This window comes from Vanessa tameamea, chromosome 13 (assembly GCF_037043105.1).
Source record: "Vanessa tameamea isolate UH-Manoa-2023 chromosome 13, ilVanTame1 primary haplotype, whole genome shotgun sequence".
NCBI classification, from domain to species: domain Eukaryota; kingdom Metazoa; phylum Arthropoda; class Insecta; order Lepidoptera; family Nymphalidae; genus Vanessa; species Vanessa tameamea.
This window is the reverse complement of record NC_087321.1, coordinates 6,607,459-6,631,821: the sequence shown is the minus strand read 5'-3', so window position 1 is coordinate 6,631,821 and position 24,363 is coordinate 6,607,459. Positions and strand designations below refer to the sequence as shown.

Below are 24,363 nucleotides of genomic sequence, written 5' to 3'. Positions count from 1 at the left end.
TTTCATTAGAGTTACCATTTAAACAGATATAATTCATTTTGTGATGTTTCATTTAAAAACACTAACTCAATCCTTCTTAAAATTAAAAGTATAAACTTATCTTGCTTGAGTGAAGCGTATTTAATATATTTTCATAAGTTTTTAGTGTCTCATCAAAATCATAAGCAAACTGCGCTATGAGAATTTCAATCTGTGAATTAAATACTCACTTAATCGTATTTCCCTCCATATTAATTTAATGTATTAAAACATATCTTTTATTCGCCTTGGTTTTTTATAATCCACTCAATCACACCACGTAATAGTATTTGATTGAAACAATTAAGTAATACTTGTTTTCCAATTTCGCAATTTCCGCAATCTGTTCTAGGTTGTACCGCGATTTTCTTCATCTTCGGATTATTTATCTTTTTTAATCTTGTTGAATTACGTATTTATTTAAAATATTTATATTTGTGTAATTTTTGTGTGCTACATGCCAGTATTTTTGATACATACCAGTATACAACCTTCGTATATAATTATTATTTCATTATAATACATTTTAGAGATAGTTTTCTCTTACATGGACAAATATACAAACATATCGCCTTTAAAGAATAAGTTGAAGTTTATGTTTATTTTTTATTTGATTAATAAACGTAAACTTTAAGGTATATTATTTACTTAATATAGTTAAACATTATTTTACTGATAGAAATACGCCCATACTTCAGATGATTACAGTTAAAGCTGTTCTTTTTACACATATAACGATACATCTACACCTAATATTATAATATGTCAAGCTATCTTCTCTGTGCTAATTTATTTTAATACTTTTTGATAGTACGTCTATAACTTGTTACTGAACTGTGCATTAAAATATTAAATTAAAAAGTTAAAAACGACTAAGTTATAGCAAATACTACGTGTTAATGCCACATAAGTTTAACTGTAAGGAAATGTTATAGTTGTGTTGTTCTGATTTAGTAAACATTCATTTATTATAAGATACTATCGAATTTCCGGCATGCAATAGCTCTTTTAATTTTTTTTATAGCATTCGACAAAGGTGCAACCGATTATAAGTCGATGATACAAATACAGAAAATTTCAACTAAATCGGATAATTGCTTAGTAACGCATGCAATAAAGGAAAATGATGAGTATTTTTATGACTTCGATGGAGTACTCGATATGATAAGTCTATATATGTTTCCACATATTAATCGATATCTACATTATACATACATTAAAAATACATCCCTACGTCAGATATCGTTACCAGATATAAATAAGATAACATTTCCGAACGTTGCAAGTCACACGATTCTATTTACCTACCTGGTTAGTAACAGACATCGAAACAATAGAATATTAATTCAATGTTACATGCGATACTGAATAATATGTTAAAAATACCAGACACGAACAAATAAAAATATTTAATTATTCAAAGGAGTCTGTGTCGAGGAAAACTATCGTTCTGGCCACCTAGTACGTATTTTGTGTGGACATTAGCTCGATTAACTCGGAATGCTACGATCACTCATTAAATTTACACTTTATTCTACGTACTAAAAATAACATAGCTACAAAAAAAGACAACAAGAAACTAAGTAGAACACTAAGTAGGATGCTTATCTCTTGAAAAGATTTCTTCCGGTAAAGTAAATTTAGACAGACAAATATAAAAGATAGAATCGTACAATCATAATCAAGTTATTTTATCGATTTATGTTTGGATAAAAGTACAAGAAACACCCCAAGCTTGATATATTAAGGTAGGTACGATTATGTAAACTATTTTTGCTTTTATAACTAAAAATTTAAAACTCTTCAATAACACTTGATAAAAAGCCAAATCTATCGTAATAATTTGGCAAGAATGATAGACAGATAGTCGGACATGGCGATAAAATATGAACATATATGCGTTTCAAACAAATTCTTTTGTAAACATCATAATGTAAAGAAATTACATATTAAGTGTTTGACAAGTCACGTGTGAAATCAAACATTGTAGAAAGAAAGATGATGGAAATATCTTTAACTCGCATCGAATGCATTTATGTATTTAGTATTTTATTTTTAAACAAATCAACTTAGCAACAACACAATAATAGCAACTTAAAACCACCAAGGTTTAAGCTGTGCTATCATGAGTCCTTTTGTTATAAATTTACACAATAATAAAAAAATATTCCTTATTATAGTCCGCTGATTTTGTTATTGACTGCAGCACAATTTATTGCAATATTGACTTAAAGTATATGACTTTAACTAGAATAATCTGCGTAAATCTCTTTAAATTGTTTCTATATTTAGCCGAAGATGTGTCATGGCCCATGGGACTGTTTTATTGCCTCTTATTGGCTGGCCGTTAAAGTGTCAACATTAAACGTTCTTCCGCAAGCAATACACATATGTTGTAAAACTTATTGGTTTTACTCTCTTTTATTTGAAGTAGAGGCCATTAAAATGCCAATAAAATTCTTCTAATATATTTTATATTTAAATAATTTCATTTCTTTAAAAAAACAATTTAATAAAACACTCCCAGTGGCCATTATACTAGGGACAGGCTTTCTGATAGTCCCTTCAAACCGAATCGAATTATTAGATATAAGAAATAAGAATACCGATCAGATATATATTTGTGTTAGCCTAACGTCAAATTTTTGCAACATACAATGATCACGATCACGTTGCAACAAAATTCCTAACCGACATGACTAGCGTATCAAACTACTGACAGCATAACAAACGCAGTTCACTTAGCTAAATGTATGGAAATGTCGGTATTCAAAAATAATTTATTATTTTTGACATCACTTTTTATGAAGATGTCTAAGCATCCTCTGGCAATTAATTGTGTTGGATATACATATTTGAAATATCGTCGATATTGAAATACCTTACCTGACTTTTCTCTTAAGAGGACTTGAGATCTATGACCTCTTTTTAGGTTTATTATAGAACTTTAACGTTACTATATGCCAGTGTTACAATAAAAAAATATATATGCTTGTTTTAAATAAGGAAAACTAGGGATCCTTTTAAGATAACCTAATGATAATATTATAACAGAACGGAAAAAAGTTGATCGTATATTGGCGAAATTATATAATACACTGCTAATCGAAGTCGCGAATGTTAACTGATTATTAATAAATATTATAATTAATTATTTGCCATGACATGACATGTCGCAACATCATCACCAACATGAAAAATAATGTAAGCTGATCCGAAACACTTATACTAGGAACACGACTTCTAATCTATTACTAGGCCAAGTAGTAGTATCCTTTTAAGGAGAAGGATTTGAGCTTATTCCGATTCATTCCTTTAAATTATAAATATGTTCTATGAAACAATATTATCATAATTGTTCATACTTCAACGCAAGCATATCCTAAGAAACTATTTAAATATAAAATATTTTAAATAAGGAATAAAGATGAAATTACTTTGCAATGGTTCTCAAGGTTATATAGTTATGAGAACTACCAAGACTTAAGAGCATCCATAACATCCTTCCCACACTGTTTATTATACATGATGGGTACTATATCTAAATTTTTAATTCCTATTTATAAATATTCAATAAAATTTAAACTACAAACAAAATATATACAATAAATTGTTTTTCAATTGTGATTTGCAAATCATATTGTTTAAATAAATAAATAAATTATTATTATTATATATATATAAATGTTCACTACACGAACAAATGAATAATAATTGTCCATCAACGATGTTTTATGCAAAAGACAATATAGATCAAGGCAATTTCTAACCCCCTCGATCTAAACCTATCTAGCTCAAAACCTATCGTCCTTGAGATACAAAAAGGAGCGTCTTACGGCGCGTCGCCGAGACATTGTCGCGACCTACCGTCGCCATTCTTCCCACTCGACATAAAACTAAATCTCCTTCGAGAAAATGCTATATTCCTTACCACTAGTTGACAAGCGTCTCCACGGTCTAGCTTTCAGGTTTATTTTTTATATCCATCCTAAATAAAACCAGACAACAAACTTCTGGTTGATATGAAATAATAAGATTATCTCAAATCGGAATATTATTACGGTTCTAAATGTTTATTATCCGTCGAGTTTTTGTCTATGCAGTAGAAATGAAGGTCTATAGGTTCTAAAAACGTTTATAAAATAAAAGATAATGACAAATTACGCGCCAAGGAATGTTCAATCATTAAAGTTGTAAGTACAATTAGATATAATTGGCTTAATCGTCGCGACCGCCTTAACGCACTCGTAGCGAACATTCACTTTTAGGAAAGTTTCAGTTGGGGATAAAACCTCGAATGAAAATATTAATACGTATTATAACGCATTTTATAAATGACAACATTTCATTTACCTCTTACTAAAATATAACAATAAAGATATCATGTTTCGATGGTTTTATAGCCCGTATTATGTATTAGGCCTGGAACCCTCAAAGAAATGTCACTGCTACAATCATTAGGAATCTATATTTTACCCTAATTCCTTGGACCGCACGCCCACTCCCGCTAAGCGGATTGTCGGCTTATCGTTCGACAGTCTTACTCACCTAGTTTTTTACGGTAGCAAAAAATAGTTATGAAGAATAAGAACGTTATTTGTGTGAAAAAAATAAATAGAGAAAGACGTCGTTGATCCCTCAGGTTTCCCGGACGGTTTTTGGAATTCCGTGACTCAAATAATTAAGTTCGAAGTTGGGGGTCGTCGGGTGAAATTATACATTGTTAATGCCACTATAAATCTCATTTTCGGTAAACGCACTCGCCTCGAATAACAAATATGAAATATACTGAATGTTGTAATTCATATTTCTCGACTGCTAAATGGCTTAAAATATTTAATAATTACAAAAACATGCTTACAATATTTATACAAGAATAAAAAGTACAAGTTGAAAGCTGCTAGAATTTTCGAGATGAATTTCTTACAATATAATGCCCACTGTATTTATTAAAGTGTTATTAGATCCATTTCTTGTAAAGCTATAACCTCGTAACCTCACGATGCAGCGATTGCGTTATATAGGAAATTACTGCACTAAAGATGAAGCAGAGCCCGTTTATGATGATAAGGTAGACCAGACGGTTGCGAAAGTCTTCAAGACGCGCTTCGTTACGGCTGTCGGAGCACTAGATGCCTAGATGCCAATCTCTCACAGTCATATGTCTACGTCAGAGTGTACATGACGCAACATATTAAAGGCCGTGGAAATCGAAGATCTTTCTAAGGCCTCGTTCTTATTTCTAGAAACTATTATAAAACACTGCTATTTATATATATATATATATATATATATATATTTGAAAACTACGGTTATTATTAGGTACTTTTTATGTGTGTTTAAATGGTCGCTTGTCCGGTAACTTCTTCTCCAAAATTTAACGTGTATTTTCGTTATATTTAAATGCAGAAATAATGCTCTTTACGTTTTGTGATATGAATAAAAAAAATCGAAAAAAATGAAAGAGTTTGGTATAGTACATGAGAAAACGAAAAAACGAACAGTAAGATGAATTACAATACGAGCGGGAAGATCTTTTGTCTCAATAGAAATATCATATTATTAGTTAATTTGTAAGACATTCGTTTAATGCCTGTGGAGCCGGGGTGGTCAGTTAGTTAAGAAAAAAGAGCAACATACCTTTTTATTTTATACTAGAGTGGATCTTAAGGCTGATTAAAACATGAACCGAACAATCGATCTATGTATTAAATGTTATAGTGCTTTTCTTAGTATCACAGCATCTTGAGGCGCCTTTTAAAACAACGTACACGTTAAAGCTTTTCTCAATGCTTTTGTTTTGTATATTTTATAGCCTCGTTTTGTACTGTAGGGTATAATTTTTTTAAAAACTATTGAAAAAGGCTTAAGTAAAGTAATAAATTTCGTTAATTGTTTTAAATATTCTTGCTTTTTTTCATTAAAATTTGGAATATATGAGAATACAAATCTAATATGATTATTACTGACTTATTTATATACCATAACTGGTATGTATGGTCTTAATAATGGCAAGTTAACACAACTAGTATTTGCTCAGTGGTCGAAATTTGACCGCAATAATTATTGACAAATAAAGGACTTGAAGTTGCTGATCTGTTTTGTTTTTGCCGATTTAAGAGAATATATAGATTTCTAAAACTGTTTCTTATGGTAGGCAAACCGGATAACATATACACTTTTATTTAACATTTAATAAAACGTTTTATACAACCTTGTTTGTAAAAATATCTATTTTTAGTAAATGAGTAGTTTTTGTATATGAATTTTTTATTATTAATTTCAGAGTACCGTCGGTTGTCGTTCCGCGAGCGGCGCAGGCGGCGCGGTGACGGTCGCGAGCGCGAGCGCGGGCGCAGGCGCGGGCGCGTGCGCGGCGCGCATGGCGAGCGCGGGCGCGCAGTTCCGCGGCGGTACGCAGCAGTGGTCCGCGGCGTATACGCCGCAGCCCTGCCGCTATCCGCCGCCGCAACCTCAGCCCTACGCGGCGGCACCGAACCCTTACACGCAACACCAGGTAGAAAATTCAAAAAATCAAAAAATAATTGCGTTATTTACTTTACTTTACTAATAAGGGCTTCCACCACATATCTTAGTTCTGCTTTTAGAAGTTCGGTACATAAAACTAAAATTTGCATATCACCCACATTAGTAGGTAGTTATCTTTGCAAAATCTTCTTATTATAAATACATAAATGATATGGGATAAGCAAAGCATGGCATTAAAGTAATAATTATTGAAAATACCATTTTCTCTTTTAAAAACTTTAAACGGCGCGAATGACCACTAATCTGTCCATAAATTTAATGAGAGTTTTAATCCGGTAATTACCGAGACATTCCGAGCAGTATTAGTTTTTGCTGTTTCGATTCGGATTAAAAGCTTAAGGTAAATAAATATTAATATCCGAACTTATTTACCTGTTTAACAAAGGCTTAAACAGTTGAATATGAGATTTCAAATGAATTCTTTTGAATTATGAAGTCTTAAAAGAGTAGGGAAACAAAACCGTAAAATACAATATAATATACACCTCATGACATTCCAATTCTAACAAGATGTTTTACTTCGCATACGGCTGTTAACACGGCGTTTTAAATAGGGTTACGCATTACAAATACTGAGTTGCATTACTACAAGCATACATGAACACTATCACTAAGTAATTGCATTCTGCACAAACACCTCTTTAGTCACTCGCGTTACTCATTATAGTAAAATGTATGTATGCCTGACGGAAGCGAGTCTCCGTGGTTTTGCTTAACATCCTATCAATCTCTATATTCCCACGATACATAGTTGAAGAGCAGCTTAGCTAATAAACTATGTGAATAGTTATAAGTTAATTTATAGTCGGCCACAATGAATGTCCAACTTGGCGTGAACTCTATTGTCCAGCATTATTATGCAATATATCACAAACTATCCATACACTAAGTTAATTAGAAATCAACACGTGAACGGCGTTTAGAATTTAATATACAAACCATCAATTTAAATAACAATTTATTTTATTTATACCTTTATACTTCGTCGTTATAAATTAAGTTTAATGATTTGAAGAACGTTCATAAATAAAACAACATTTGATATTTTTTCAAGACGGACTGGATATTATGATAAAAATATCACTTAAATGATAAAAATTTTGAAAAGTCAACACTTAAAGCTTCTACCGGGGTGCCTATATCAATTCTTATTTCACAAATCGTACGCAATTTTTAAATTACATTTTGTACTGTAAATGAAATATTTATTTTGTAATGCCTGACTGAAAAAAAAAACCTATTAAAACATAAAACTTATATCAACGCGTTTCAGAGAAGGTTTTAGTACAGACTTATTATTACCATATAAATTAGTAGCTGAACTTATCAGTTTCACCGGCTTTTTATAATATCGACGTGACAGGTATCAATTTCACGTTCATGTTCATAATGAAGGCGATACATTTAATCTTGAACTTCAATTTGAAATTACTTTAATTTAGTCAGACTTAGAGCAAGGCGTAATTAAGAAGGAAGTTCGCTCCATCAATTCGGCTAACCGCGTCTGCGGAACCCTTATACAAAACACAAACATTAACAGTATAACTTGATTAATGTTCGTCAGAGCACTCAATGTCTGTATCATGATTTGCATAAAACTAGTTAATGCACAAGTTACATTTAATAATAAAGTCCATACAGCAACACTAAGTGTCAATGGATCTCATTTGATGGAAGGTTCGGGGCTTAGTTAGGGAAGTTCAATAGTTTAACAGTTAGTAAGATTAATCGTATATTTATTATTTTCAATAAGCACATTGTTTCGTTTTCAATTAATTAAATTAAAAGTGCTTGCGTATTCAGTACATTTGAAATTGATGCGTTTTGTCATATACATAATCGTTTTGTAACGACACGTACATAAACGAAACAATTTTAACTTCAAAAATTTTAAAATAAAATTATTAACAGGCATTGGAAAAAATAGACTGTTTAAAAGTTGAAATATTTAGTAACGATAACACTTTTTTTTAAATTGACCTAAATTACATTAATAAAAGATATAATATCAAAATTTTACATTTTATAAAAATAACACGCTGGAGCTTCCTTATTTACACACAACCCTATTCGGGTTAAGTGGAAACGAGAAGGCAACAAGCGTTATTACCGGCTACTTCAGTACACGGCTCTGATGGGCAATCCCCTATAAACGGTAATGCTGGGCTACGGACCGTAAACGCTTTTAGAGAGCGTGATTCTATGTCTTGAATCAAATGTAAAATTTTCGTGAATTTTCCGCATATGAGAAATAAGAAAAAAACAGAATTTTACTTATATTTCTTATTATATTAGATATTGTAAGCAATTACTTAATTAGACAAAAACCTATAAGTTTTTTTCAGATCAAAGTATTTTATTTTCCAAACCGGTGACAGTATTTACTTTTACTATCAATAAGTGTAATGATGTATTGAATAAAATAATTTAAATTTGAATCGAATCGAACAAAATAAACGAGTAATACCAGTAACATTTATATTAGCAGTATAAATATATTTTTTAGAGTAAATATATAAATCGTTTCAATCGAAAATGCAGTTAAATCGATTATCAGTAACGAATAGAAAGAAAAAAATTCTTAATATTCGTATAGTCTCAGCGGTGATACACTATCTTAGGAAAATTTAAAAAACAAAAGTGTATTCGAAAACATTTTATTACATATTTATATAATATATGTAGCCAACATACAGGCAATAATTAAAAATGAAAAAAATCCTTGACGCGTTCATCTTTCAACCGAGAGACTAATAAATAAAGTATAAACCGATAAATAACGAAACATAAAGGTCGAACAGAAGGGGAACCGTACATCACTAGTGATTAAAATACTCGAGTTCCAAGCTTTCGTTAACATATATCTGTGGTGAGTAATTACAGTACATTGATCATTGTCACAGTGCATCGAACGATTTGAGCGTCGAGACAGACCCGACAGGCGCTCCGCCCTCGCCGAGTTTACGAACCAACGCCGACATAAACCAGATGTCGCACACGAACAGTATTCACACTGCACCCCTACCTCCCCTCCGCAAGAATCTCGTAAAAGGAATTTCTCGCGTCCTTATCGCTTTCTGAAATAAAATGTAGCGCCCCGCATCGTACGTGTTTTATTACGAACCGTCTCCTTCAGGATTTATCTCATGGCCGAGCGTTGCTGAACTCTTTTAATGTTCCGTACTATAGTGCTTAATCCGGAAGTAACACTGCGTTTTATTGTAATGTGCGGAAGACCTTTATAACTTTTATTATAATGCTTATTCATACTATATATACTTCTTAATATAAAAGTTAATCTTTTATGATTAAGCTCTGATCCTCAAATGAATTAAAATACTGTAGAAACGTATAATCATGTAAACAATTCGAATTATTTTAGTCGATGGCATAACTTCTTCGTTAACAGTCTTATCATAACGTACTACAGGAACTTGGAAGCATCTTACAAAGTTTTTTTATCATTTTCTGTATCTCACGTCTCAGTCACAGCGAACTTTTTCAATACAATCCATTTATTGCCGTAAACTTATGATGGAAGTATCATAAGAATGTGATTAAGTAAAGAATATATGATAGATATAACTGTTATCTTTCAAATAGGAAGAGTAACAAAAACCAGCTTATAGTTGTCAGGATATTCGCCCCGGTCTAACATGTGTTGTAGAAGTAAGTTTAATCTTGCTATAATCCTAAATGATCTCCGAGAGCCGTAAAACAATGCGCGTGGAAGGCTTAAAGCCATCAATTTTAAAAGTTTGTTTTGTTTAGTTTTTGTGTTGGTCTGTTCATCGGCTCTAAGCAGCAACCTCACTGTTCCGTAAACAACACTCGATTTTTAACCATTCTTAAACGCTTATACGTTTATTTTTGGTATACTGATTTAGAACTTCGTTTATTTTTTCAATTATGACCACTTTCAAACTACTTTTACAATTGATGTTCTTAGTGATCCTCATACTTTAAAAATGTTTATAAATTTATATATATATTTAAGTTTTAAGAGTTATAAATAACATACTTATTTTGGCAAATTTGTAAGAAATTATTACTCAAAAATAATTTTATTAGTTTCTTTAATTTAACATGTGAAATAAAAGAACGGAAGGGCTATCTCGAAAATATTTATTTATGTTAATCCTTGTTATTAACTACAATGAGCTATTTGGAAGTGATTAACCAGAGAAATTTAACCAGAGAAAAAAGCTAGAAATTTGATTGGACCGGGCAGTTTTAATAGTGGTTAAGTATCTGTGACCACCTGATTAATGACTGCTATATGTCAGCCGTCAGAACTGTCACAACGTGCAGCTTGTTAGATTCATCGCGCCCTCTCCTGAACGTGACAACCTTAAATGGAGAATACTTTTTTGGTAAAAGGATCGATGTTTTTTTTTTCGTAAAAAGCAACATAAGTGTCTATTTCACAAGCGTCTCGTGTTCACTTTAACGTAATCCTATGTTACGGATATAAAAAAATTGTCTTAAACAGATAACGTTTTTGTATCGTACGAAAGATCGACAGCTAAATAATGCATTAGCTGTTCACATCACATTCATCCAATCATTTATTTTCACGTCATCCGCTGGAATTGTCTAACACCCACGCACTCAGCCCTCTTCGCAGCTCATTTTCCTCAACATCGTATGCACGAAAAATATGCTGAAATATTTAAATACATCGCTCTACCCACATTTTTCTAAAATAAATTATTCTAATTACGTTAGGACCTTTCTGGGTTGCTTGTTAAAATTGTTAGCAATTTATAAAAAAATATATGACGGGGTTATATCATTGTCATAGGGCGTTAAGATTATCTTTAAATTATATTTAGATCAGGATATGATCCCGTAATAAACTCTTATGCATGTGTTGACTCAGTGAAGATAATAGTTTATTTTTGTACAATAAGGCGGGGTATGTCCCATATGTGCGACCCTCCGATCTTCGAGTGAAAGTATAAATAAACAAGGCTTGCTGTTATCTGTCATCCAAAGAATTAGATTTATTTCTGCCATCACGGAAGGTGAAGGACCCTAGCCCCTCGAGAGCGGTAACCTCAAAAACATTCCTCGATTAACGTTTTGTGAGAGGATTTCACGCTAAGTTTAAAGTGCCGATTAAAGGTGATGCTCAATTTGCTAATTTGTGTTTACATTATGATAGCATGTATTCATGCTGAAAATAACAAATTCTATCCTGGAAACTTGTCCAATATTTAGGACCGGGTTCGGATCAAATCGCACTAAAAAGGGTTATTTTTTGTAACAAGAGTGCCTCTTTTCTTAAATTATCATAATGGTTTTAAGACGTAATCTCTACCAGCTGCGGATATTTATATTTGACGAGTCGCTGGTGAATGTTTTTTCTTTTCAATATTTTATGCTTTACTGTAATATAGTTTCATACTTTATAATTAATTGCTGAATTTGAAGTCAACAAAGTTGAAAGTCTATCGTCAAATTTTTAATCTACTGATTACAGAAAATTGAAAATACTCATATTGTGATTAATAGTTTGAATATACAAATAGCTTCCTATAAAGCTTCTCGTAATAGTCAACACAAAATAGATTTACCGATACTCCGATTGAATCGACGATAAAACAAATGGAGCGCTCAATTTAAATAGATTGAATGGGATTTATGTTTCACATCGTCAAGCTTCCTATGAATAGCAGGCGGTTCCTATCGTGTTTATTCAACAGAATTTCATGGAACTCGTTAAAAACGGCTGTTTCGCACTGATTCCGTTCTCCTAATTAAATTGGAACGAAATGGTCAGTTTGAGCACAGATACGAATGGATTTAATGCATCGTGGTTGCGTGACGACCATGTGACGTTGCGCGCCGCACGCACGCGCTGCGCTATCGAGCCGGGACCAACTGTTGAGTGCCGCTCGCTCCCCTCTCCCCAACTTGCGTGACGTCATCGTCGCTTCTATCATTGTGTGCGGTATACGTGTAGTAAAGTGCATAATCGGAACGTAGACAAAATGTATCCATGGGAAATTATCACTGAATATTCAGTTCATTATGGAGATAAAAAAATTGCACAATTTGTATGAGCTGTATCGTTTACTTGATAACATTTTATACACTTAATTATACATAGAGCTTTTCACAAATAAAATGTTCCAAACATACAATATCAACTTTCTGTAATTATTTTAAGATACGTTTTTGGTAATTAAATCAGAAACTTAGTAAATATCACTTGCTATTTAGGCACTAACTCAAACGGTGATAGCTGTCTTAATAATTTGAATATACTACTTCTGCTCCGTAATTGAGGCTTACATACTAAATCAGTCCATTAGACACAGACACTTACGCATTAGACAGAACAAACTGTCCTCAGCTTCCTAAATGCAAGTACAAAATTATAAATAATTTCTTAAGGAAAATAATATTAGTGATGTCAAATAAAACTTATAATAAAACACATAAGTAACTATGAAACTTTGTTCAATTTCAAGAACACCCATTAATTTCACACAGAATCTTAATTCCACGCGTAAACTCACTTAAAGTTGTGAATTAGTCTTCATTTTCCGACATTCTCCCTAAGTAAACGGTGATAAAACCCTTCAAACGGGCTCGAGAGCTCTTATACAAGCCCTTGCCTTGTTGCAAGCCCTAGCTATATCCTGACACCCTACACTTAACAATACACTACACAGTCATGACGACAATGACTCTCAAATTTTAACTTCTTTTTTGCATTGCTTGTAAACAAGTTACGAGGTTCCAAAGTTAAAAATAACTTTAAAGTAACAATATATTAAACTGTTACTTATTTTTGTAAATACTTGATTATATTTCTTAATTAATTCTAAGTACAGGTATGGGGTACGGCGTATTTTTATTCTGTAATTATATATTTTAACAATAAAAAAATATCACAATTCTTTTGAAAGATGTTTAAATTCGAATATTCAATTTCCATTCTTATCCTTGAAATAGACGAGCGGAGAGCTCTTATCCATTCAACTTGCTTTTGTGATCTGAACAAGAATTTGAATTTAAATGAAAACTGCATATGAATTAAAATAGAGATTTCAAAGACTTATTACTATTTTCAATACTGCAGATTATACCATATTCTTAGTTACATCATATTGTCTGCTGCTTTAAGTAAAATATTATTGCTATTTATTTTACAAATTATAAAAAAAATTACAATAAAATAAGACGACGAAGATTGCTTGCAAATAAATTAAATTTAGTTATACGAGTACGTACATCACGAGCCCGAAACGACAGAATTCTCGTTAAATACTTTTCAAAGATTTATCCTTATAAGCTGAGACGTAATAAATTAAAGAATTCTGAGAAGACGCGCTTACCAATATTTTTTCAATGTGTCCCGTCAAAGTTTGCGAAGTAATGATTGGATGTCATCGTGGCATGCTGCTCCATCTCATCTTCTTTAGCCGATCGCTTACATGTGAATTTATGAATTAATATAAATTATAGATATTATATAAACGTTTTGCTTTTTGTATAATAGAATCATAACTAATCAAAATCGTATATCCTAGAGGGAAGACAAACTTCTTATCCACTATCAGCTCGTATTAAACTTTGAAACTCAATCCAAGAAAGCATGTCTCAACTTAACGAAAACTGTCCAATAGTAACATAATCTTTGTAAAACTTCACGCTGAAAACGAATGCGGAGGTAGAGTTGACTAAGAATCGTGGGCGAAATGATTCATTTAAAAACACATCAAATATTCGAAGTACTTAATAAAGTTAAATTGACACAATTACATATGGTCGTGACAATTTATATTACACATTGTAAACAGTATATCTGTTTTAATACATTGATATAAAATACGATTCGTGTTTATATCATTATTTGTAACCGCAGTAACTTAATAGAATTCAACTAATAAATAAAATAAAATTCTGTCAGATTTTATTTTATTCAAAAATATATCTATAACCACTTTTACAAACATACGTTGGTATTATAACGTATTAAGACATATTTTATTAAATCTCACAAAAAAAATGTATTTTTTTTTCTAAATTATTGTTACAGAATAACGTCCTCGTGGGCGTCATGGAGAATATTTCGCGTATCCACTGCGAATTACACGGGTTATCGCCCCGCTATACAAGGAGACATCCTTGTGTAAACGACACCACATTTTATGGGTTTAATATGTTAACTTAATGCAAATAACTACAACATGTAGATTTGTACCTCCATAGACACTAATGGTGCGAATAAATTTTCAGCTAGAATGAATGTTTCGCAGTTATCCCATTAAACTGCGATCGATCGTGACTCCTGGAAGAAGTTCATATGAGATATTTAAATTATATTGCATGGTTGAAAATATCGTATAGCATATAAATTAGAATAGATAGCTTACATATAATATTAAGCCAATTTTTTACTTTATTTTTTACTAGTTAGTTACGTTTAGGTACCTACATTTGTTTTATTTTTAATTTATACAATTATAATCTTATGTTAATGAATATTCTATAATAGTTCTGATAGTCCACCATATTGGATAGAGTTAATATTTAAATATTAATTAAATGAAGCACATGAACTGTTGATTTGTGTGCCGCAGTATTTCCTGCACTGTGGTTAGAATGCCGACTAGTTAACCTCATGTAACTGTTTCCCCGTAAGCGAGTGTGACTCGAGCACGTGCAATCCATACCGTAACCCGTTGACTTCTCCTGACTTGGTCTGTCCGACGTACGAGTCGATTAAGGGCGCGTGCTTGGAATCGACATGCGTTCATTACCCGTCCCTATTCATTACCTGCCAGATAAATAACTAACGACTTGATCCTTTGCACGTCTCTGCGAATGCAATTTACAATGAAAACGACTAAAGATCAATTTTCTTTTATTACTTTTATTTTAATATGGTGGTATCAATGAAATTATCTTTATTGGATACTAATAAGAAAATTTAAAATTAAAGTTTTTAATTTTCATAGCAGTAAGAAAATAACAACGATTTCGTTTTGGGACACACGACGTCAAACGTAATGTAGACCTTATTTTTGCAGTTTACGAGTACAACCATGACTGGCGGTTGCGGAGCGACGGGCACGCGTGTGCCCACGGCAGCATCACCAGCGAACACGGCGTCGAGCTCGTCGTCCAACTCCGCGGGTGGCACTCGCTCCACTAGCCTTAGCACTGCGCCTCCGCCACCAGCGTCTTCCGCTTCTACCACTGGCGCCTCCGGCGAGCAACTCAGTCGCACCAACCTGTACATACGCGGTCTAAGCCAGAACACCAGCGACAAGGACCTCGTCCAAATGTGCCAAATGTAAGTTGTAAAACGTTTTATTTACGATGCATATTGCACTTCTCAGTCACTTTAATTACCAATAAGGTGCTTTCTCAATCATTACATATTTTATTTCATTTTCAGGTATGGCAACATTATTTCAACAAAAGCAATATTGGATAAAAATACGAATAAATGTAAAGGTAATCAGCATTCATAGACATTTCTTCCTCTTACACTATCATAGATATCTTCCTAAACCCACGACATACTTCTAATATTAAACTGTGCATAGCTTTCACGTATGTATTTTATGTTTAAATTATGTATGTATCTCCTAAGATATAAATTCCATAGAGGGAAATTATTTTGTAACTGAATTTATATTAATATTTTCTAGAATACCATATACCTTCATTAAACTAATTCATCTATGGTGAGAATTTTTCCAATATATGCACGAACACTAGTTTCAGTCTAAACATTACTTATGACATCCTCGTTCAAGATTACTTATTTATTATGTATTGATGTATTTAGTTTATCATTCAAAACAACATCACCATACTGCACTTCGGCACGGACGAGTTTCAATTCTGATGTTTTATTTTTTATTTATGAGAAAACGCACGTAATATATTTCACTGTGTTATTCTTTTCTCACCTGCCATTGCTCAAATTCGAAGTAAGCTAAAATCATTAGAAGAACATTTTAATTTTTTTACTCTAACTAGTTGTTGTAAAGTGTAATTTTTTGAATTAGATATCCGTTATTCGAAGCATGAATCATCGGTTTCACGGACAACTTACAGTAACCTTTTTTTTCACTTTTTTACTATACACGCATATTATTTTTGTTTTCGCAGGTTACGGTTTTGTAGATTTTGAAACAATCGCGTCTGCGGAGGCTGCTGTTAAAGGATTACAAGCCAAAGGTGTTCAGGCCCAGATGGCTAAAGTGGGTATCTGGTTCCTGCGTAGACTGAACCGTGTACGTTGTGCATGCAAGTAATACTATTATGACTAACCGCCTGCTCCCTATCCGCTCATCCAATATCACTATCGAAATCGTCGGTATTAATACCATTCAAAGACTATTCGAAATTAGTAACAAAATAACCTTCTTATTTCTTAAACGACCTCCCATTATCGTCAATTCATTTTAATAACAATAATCAAATGATTGGTTTAATATTTACTTAACAATTTTGGGATTACCCTAATTTATTTTTATTTATTTTTTACAATGATTCCATGTCGCTAATGGATTCGTTTGATTGGATCGTGACCCACAAGAACCTTTCAAGTCCAGTCCTATTATCCGCCTACCCTTACTTATAGCTTTAGTATTTCCCCATTTACTGTTAAAGAAATGCTATGATATTTAACTAAGCATTTTAAAGCCGTGTTTTATAAATATACTGTAAATGTTTTGCTAGATTTGAACAACCTTTGCATATAGTAGCATCAATATCCTGTTCCACATTTGGGAATCAATATTTAGATATCGTGTAAGTCACATATTGACTATAGATGTTTGGATCCTCTTTAGCTTGACGTAGGTCCAGAGTTCAGATCATTGACATTAAACGGGCGATTGATAAAGGATTTGGTTTAAAAAGTATCTAATCATTCATTTATCAGTTTAATTTGGGGATCATCACGAGATATTTTCGTATCAACGTATTCTCAAACAGAACTGTGTGACATTATCGTATTGTAAGTATTTACAAACCCTTTCAATGGTACCTACGCAAATTCAGCGCAATTATAACGCTTACTTACTTCAGACATTGTTTCATCCTGTTAATTCTATACTATTATCGTTTGCTTCAGCGGTATAACAATGTATTTCGCTACTGGGCTCTGGGTATTTCTATGCTTTCAATATTAAATTAGTGTGTATGCGACTTTAACAAGCTTCATAAACTCTATGCTGATGTATATGCCCATGTCGTTGATAACACCTACATAATAATAATAATATAGCATATTAGATCCAATCCGCTGATTTACGTCACAGCTGGCTTAAGTGTCTAGATAATCTACGCTAGCTTCAAGCTAATATCAATTTACTCTGAAATAACCTTGGACATCTCGAGGAATACTAACAGAACATGAAGGAATATTTAATTTAATTGTTTTCATATTGACTTCTTGAATTAAATTAAACGAATATTAATTTGTTTATTTTGCGTTAAAATCATATTATTGAAAAAAAAATTTTATTAAATCTTTAAATAACAGAATAAAATTAATAAAAAACTATATTAAGAATAAAATTTGTTAAAAAGTCTGATTCTTATTCCGAAGATAGTTAATGTATTGTAAAGAATCAGGAATGTTTACTTGAACAACTTCCGTGGGATTTTACAGCAACAGGAACAAGATCCCACCAACCTTTACATGGCCAACTTGCCACCGCACTTCAAGGAGAATGATGTGGACCAACTGTTGGCAAAGTTTGGTCAAGTGGTGTCTACGAGGATCCTTAGGGATACCCATGGACATAGCAAAGGAGTTGGTTTTGCAAGAATGGAGTCTAGAGAAAAATGCGAGCAAATCATCCAAGTGAGTTATACATTTTCGTAATAAAAATCTACATTGCTATTAACATTAAAATAGTGAATATAATAATGTTCTTATATTTTCAGATGTTTAATGGAAATCCGATACCAGGCGCTAAGGAGCCTTTGCTTGTTAAGTTTGCCGATGGTGGCAATAAGAAAAAGGCTTTATATAATAAGCAAAATGATAATGGTGGTCGAGCATGGCGAGACAATAACGAATCGATCACTCAGGTAATAAAACAAATATATCACGAAAGACATTATTAATTGTTTTAACTTAAGAATACAATTTTAAAATATAAAAAAAATCATGCTTTCCACTCTATTCCAGTTATACTTACCCTGTCTAGGGCAACTGGCAAGTAATATCGACATTTACAGCAACTGTTGAATATCGTGTAGTATATTTCATCATTATATTATGCACAACAATTGTATTAAATAACTATGAAATGCTATCTCTCTGTGTTGCAGGCAATGAGTGTGACCGGCGTGTACGCGAGTGGCGTGGGCGGCGCGGGAGCAGGCGGCGAGTGTGCGGGCGTGTACCGCGGCAGCGGCGTGTACGGCGTAGCGGCGTTCCACCCGCAGCTACATCACCACCACCACGCAGCCCACCCCGCGGCCTGGCTGGCGCCGTACGCCGCGCTCATCCCGCCCGCGCACCCCGCGCACCACGCGCCGCACGCCCCGCATGCGCCGCATCCCGCACACATACCCATCGACACCGTGCCTAGCCAATACGTTAGTTACTTTGAATATTTTAAAACATTAAAATAGCATTAAAACATCGATATTAAAGGTATTCATATAACCGCAAAATAATTCAATAAAACATAACGAAAGTGCTTTAAATGACGAATAATTCCGGCCATTAATATCTACTTTAAACAAATAAGACAAAGAAATATCAGTCAACATAAACAAAGACTAAACGACTGAAGGTTCTCTCTGTTTTCCAGGTAAACTGGGACAGCTTAAGGCCGGAAAATGAGTTATACGTGAGTGTGAATATGCAGTAATACTCGCATTTACAAATGTGCCGTTAAATCGCTTGATGCACTCAATTAAAGCTAGTCACTCGCTTTATTATTTGATTCAAAGAAATCATAAATAATAGTTTACTTTTCAAATTTCAGTACTTTACATCGCACCCGTATCAATACTTCACGGGGCCGACTCCACCCATCATCCAGATGCCGATGGAGAGCGAGCACGCGTCGACGGCAGCGTCGCCCGACGAGGCCTACCAGCCTTACCCGCCTCCCAAGTAGACCATAAGCCATGCTACAACAATTCATACTGTACACGAGCCAAAAATCAAAGCAACTGTGACTTTTACAATGTTAATTTGTTTTAGTTTTAATTTGCGGCCGTTATAGACTTCATCGAAAGCTACGTGCGCGACGCCTCGCGTCACATGCGCCCTTAGTTGTTGGGCCTATTTTTTCTTGGCACTATTGCCTTGACTATTTATTTTTTTCGATAGGCTTCTTTACGATCCTCTTGACTTTACGCTGAATGTGCGATTCGCTGTGATGTTTTGATGAGGTCTTTTGACGGTTCGAGGAGAGGAATTTGATATATAGATATAGCTGCAATTTTAAATGTGTTTTTACATTATAATTTTATTATTGTTTTATGAAAATTTTAATGTAAGATTTTAGGGGCAGGTTTTCAACATGTTGACACGATTATTTAAGATAGTTAGGTATTTATTTTAGCATAGTTTAATTTGATTGAATTTTAAATTTTTAAATTTATTGTCGAAAAGAAAATTTTATTATTTTTTTTATCACAAAAGTAATATATAACTTGCAGAATAATTTAAAATGATATTGAACAAACTATGTGCAATCCGGATTTTCGAAACGTTATTAGAACCTATATTAGATGAGTAGTTTTTATAATTTCTTTGTAACGAAATCATAATTTCCTGGTTTATATTGATATTTGTAATAGAAGGAAAGCAATATCTGCGCGGTTTAGGGTAGGAAAGTGAACGGAAAAGGTCATATCAAATGAAAACAAATTTATATACTACCAAATTCTAAAGTATGAAGGAGCGACTTATATGTTATGGTAAAAAAAGGTTTATCATCGTTTAGACGTCGTGCAAATGATTATTCCGAAGATTGAAAATCTTTCGAGGAATTTGTATTTTTAAAATACAAAAGAGATATCGATATAACAAAGAAAACGGCCGAAACAGCTATTAAAATATTTTAAATTTTCGCTAAGACATTAAATAGATGGCGTAGGTATTTTTGACCACCACGTGGGACAATGGTCGTGATTATTGTATGTATGTATTTTTTCAAAATGTGTTTGGCATGGTGCTTTAGTCGTTTTATTTGGAAAATGATACTATACATATAAACTATACAGTATTATCTACATTATTCATTCATACTGGTGCAGTCTTCCAAGAATCGCAAGTACCTATTTTTAAAGCATTTTTAGAGAAAAAAAAAACTATCGGTTCATAATTTCTTTTGAAATACGGTAACAGCTCCAGGCGCCGTTAATCTGTGTCACTCGTGGCGCTTATGAAGTTAGCATTACATAGAATATAACTCATCTCATCTTACTCATACTAGAGGGAACCACCACTCACTGCTCGCCATTGTTGTACGCGTTTCTATCACAACTGTCGCTTTTGTTATTAAAAAGGAGCTTAAAAGTGTATTTTCGTAATTAAAGATTTTATTTCGATCGCAGTACATAATAAATACAAACATCGTTGCCAAACCCAACTACAGACTGAATTTATGTATACCATACCAGAACCTCCAGATAGTTATTTCTTGATCCATGTTTTGATTCCTACACAAATAGAGACCCGAGGAACGAAGGCAATAGTGGTGTAACCGATGCGTGTGCGCTTGCCGAGTGGTCGGTAGTTACGGTGCGTGCGGCTTGCGACTTGTAACGCCGCAGTGATGATACGGCAACATTAGCAATAAGCAGTTGTATGTAAAGTCTATTTATACATTTTACGAGTCTATACAAATTTTTGTACGTTAAAACTCATGTTTGAAATACGTGAATAATGAAGTGATCCTTTTTTGAGAATCATGTACTGAATCAACTGTAGTTGTTATTTTTAGGCGGTCGGCACATTCCACTAGAAAACATCAAATAAAAATTCCACGATTGATTTCCACATTATAAATTGTGACGGATTCGAAATCCAAAATAAGAACGCCGTTTTGGCGGAATTGAGCACATTTTGTACCATCACGTAGGTTTTGGGTACACTTTATGACTTTATATAAAATTTGATATTTTTATATTGAATATATATAAATTATACATGGATATGTATACATGTATATACATTGTTGATGGGTACGAGTAAAAGCCTACTATATCGCAACTGTTTAATTCTATTTTGGCACGTCAAGAGTTTCATCAGAACCAAAATATACAAATCATTAAAATCAAGTAAGAAGTAGGGAAATATTTATACAACCCAGGGACTGAAGACTAGTTAAATGTTTGATATATTAACTGTATTTTAACTGACGATTAAGCGGTAACTTCTTTATTCAAAACCTGTGAACAGACTTATATTAAAACAATACAGGAACTGAATTAGATGACGAGACAGGTTTTGAATGAATGACGTAGACTTTGAACGAATTATTAGATTTTTTATTTGTTTCAATAATTTTCAGGGATAGACTTAGATCGAATTGATACGAAACAAATGATAAAGTAGATTTTGAAGATTAGGAACAGCGTTATAGATTTTTGTATTCTTACCCGTAATATATGTACCTACATGTCTAACTTCCTTTAGAAGCTCACGACTCAATAAAAACACCTTTGGTGAACTACACATAAATATACAATTAGCAGGCTGATTGTCCTTACATAACGTAGATTATCAAACGTAAAAAGATACACATAAGATTATCGTTATGGAAAATAATGAAATTGAGATTTATACAAAACAAGTTGAACTGAACATAAAGAAACTCCATAGATCAGTTTTATACTTGTATAATTTCTGATCAAGCCAAATATTATGAACTGACTAATACCGCCTTTAACTCTTGAGAAATTTAACAACACAAGTGCGATACATTACAGACGTCGCGTGGTACTTAGATAAGTAATTCGATCGTTTAGTGTTCGAAGTACGCTGTGGCTTCCTGTAAAAGCAGTCTTCCGATAGATATTTCCGCTTGGCATTTATAAAAAGTATAAATTATTTAACTACTTTCGAACGTTACTTTGTCCCGTTTATTTTAGTCGTAAACGACTGTAAAATGTTCCCATCCTTTTCAGTGTCCATTTTTAAAGACTATTTATTTCATTCCAACACAGATTGATATTCCCCAGGTATAGTAAAGATAAGCTAATACAAAACACAGAGTATAGGTGACTATAGGGTGTATAGTGTGTATAGTTAACACCGTCAAAAGCTAAATTTCGTGTGAATTATTTTTCTAATGCTTCCTACAATATAAGCAATAATAAACTTCATTTGATGGTAGTGCCTTCAGCTTCGTTTAAAGTAATGAACATAAACAATATAGCAGTTGCATATGTGCTTTACATGATATTTTTACAGGTAATAAGAGGACTTACCGTATTCATAAACGTAGTAATAATGTTAACTGTGGTTAAAGTATTTTGTATTAACGACTAAAAGGAAATAATGTGGCTGTCTAATCGTTGCATTTTTCACACATGATGTAAAGATTGAATCCTGAAGATAAAATTGTAGATGTTCCTAGTTAGACTCACTTCAACGTTCTTGACATGTGTGATCAAAAAATACGTTACAATGAGATTATCGATGAGAATTTGTTATATTATATAGTGAGAGCTACTCAAACTAAAAGCACAAAAATGCATATTCAGGAACCAATTCCTAAATAACAAAACTGCGATACAACTGAAATAAATCATGTCGATGAATAGAAGTGTTAAGTAAATGTTTTTAAAAATAAGTCATTTAGTTTTAAGTGAATGTTGACTCGTTTTGCAACAGTGAATAGACAAGCTAACGGAGCGAAGACGAATTGAAGGCTAGCTTTAGGGTTTAGGCTTAACTATAGATAGGTTAGTATAGCAAAAAAAATGTTTTGACGCTAAGATAGATAGAATAGAACCCTAGCATATTTCCGAGGGAGCGTGACGCGCTGGCGTCCTTAGCCGACTCTAGGGTACTTTCCTTTGTTAGTTTATTAAATAATTTAATTTGAATGGACTGAGGTCGGCGCGGTCGCGGACGCGTCCCGCTCCCGTAGAGTAAGAGAACTAAGAGAATTAGTGAACACAATTTTGAGATAAGTTTCAGTTGAACAAGTTTGCTTTCACCTCTTTTGTTATGTAGTTGACTAAGTGTAAAGAAAGAAAACTAAATGAAAAAAATCAGTGGGAAGTGTCGATACGATTGTATTTGTCCAATGTGTATTAATATAGTGTGGTGTTCTACCCAGCAGACTAGTCTAGATAGTAGAATAGTTTAGATAAAAATTTAGTTAGGTAGCCTAGGAATACGAAATGCAAAAAAATAAAACTTCATAAAATGTAAAAAAAAAGATGAAATTGTTGGTAAGAAAGAATATTTTTAAGGGACATGTTGCTTCGTTGTGTTATGATGTGAGGTTTGGCATAACTATGATAATAGTGTAAAAGCATTTCTCGCAGAGAAAAGACATAGAGGAAAGTTATGTATCTATTTTGTTACAAAGTGTTTGCAAGTTTCTATATTGTGCTATGAGCATTTTATGTGACCCGCATTATTTATAGTTATGCTGAATGGAGACTAAAATAATATATAAATAATAAAAAAAAAAACAAAATGGTACTAAGAAGCGTGTTTTATTGTGACGAGTCATGTTCCTTTGCATTGAACATATTTTGTAAGAGCAAATGATTGAAATAAAACAAGCAAAACCAAATTTTGTACATCATTTCATCCTGTACACCCTT

At 33.0% G+C, this 24,363-nt stretch overlaps 1 protein-coding gene across 5 annotated transcripts in view; it reads left to right on the top strand.

Moving 5' to 3' along the window:
• LOC113397901 (protein alan shepard) overlaps nucleotides 1–24,332 on the top strand; it is a 135,487-nt gene extending 111,155 nt beyond the window's left edge. For 2 of the 5 annotated variants that reach the window (XM_026636427.2, XM_026636431.2), the window contains exons 2-10: nucleotides 6,305–6,535; nucleotides 15,600–15,880; nucleotides 15,986–16,044; nucleotides 16,708–16,832; nucleotides 18,218–18,412; nucleotides 18,496–18,642; nucleotides 18,886–19,155; nucleotides 19,374–19,412; nucleotides 19,551–24,332. In XM_026636427.2, the coding sequence (XP_026492212.1) occupies nucleotides 6,305–6,535; nucleotides 15,600–15,880; nucleotides 15,986–16,044; nucleotides 16,708–16,832; nucleotides 18,218–18,412; nucleotides 18,496–18,642; nucleotides 18,886–19,155; nucleotides 19,374–19,412; nucleotides 19,551–19,685 (1,482 nt within the window). In that variant the 3' untranslated portion in view covers nucleotides 19,686–24,332. The remainder of the gene's footprint in view (nucleotides 1–6,304; nucleotides 6,536–15,599; nucleotides 15,881–15,985; nucleotides 16,045–16,707; nucleotides 16,833–18,217; nucleotides 18,413–18,495; nucleotides 18,643–18,885; nucleotides 19,156–19,373; nucleotides 19,413–19,550) is intronic. The other 3 variants (XM_026636428.2, XM_026636429.2, XM_026636430.2) reach the window with 3 other exon arrangements.
• The last annotated feature ends 31 nt before the right edge of the window (nucleotides 24,333–24,363 follow it).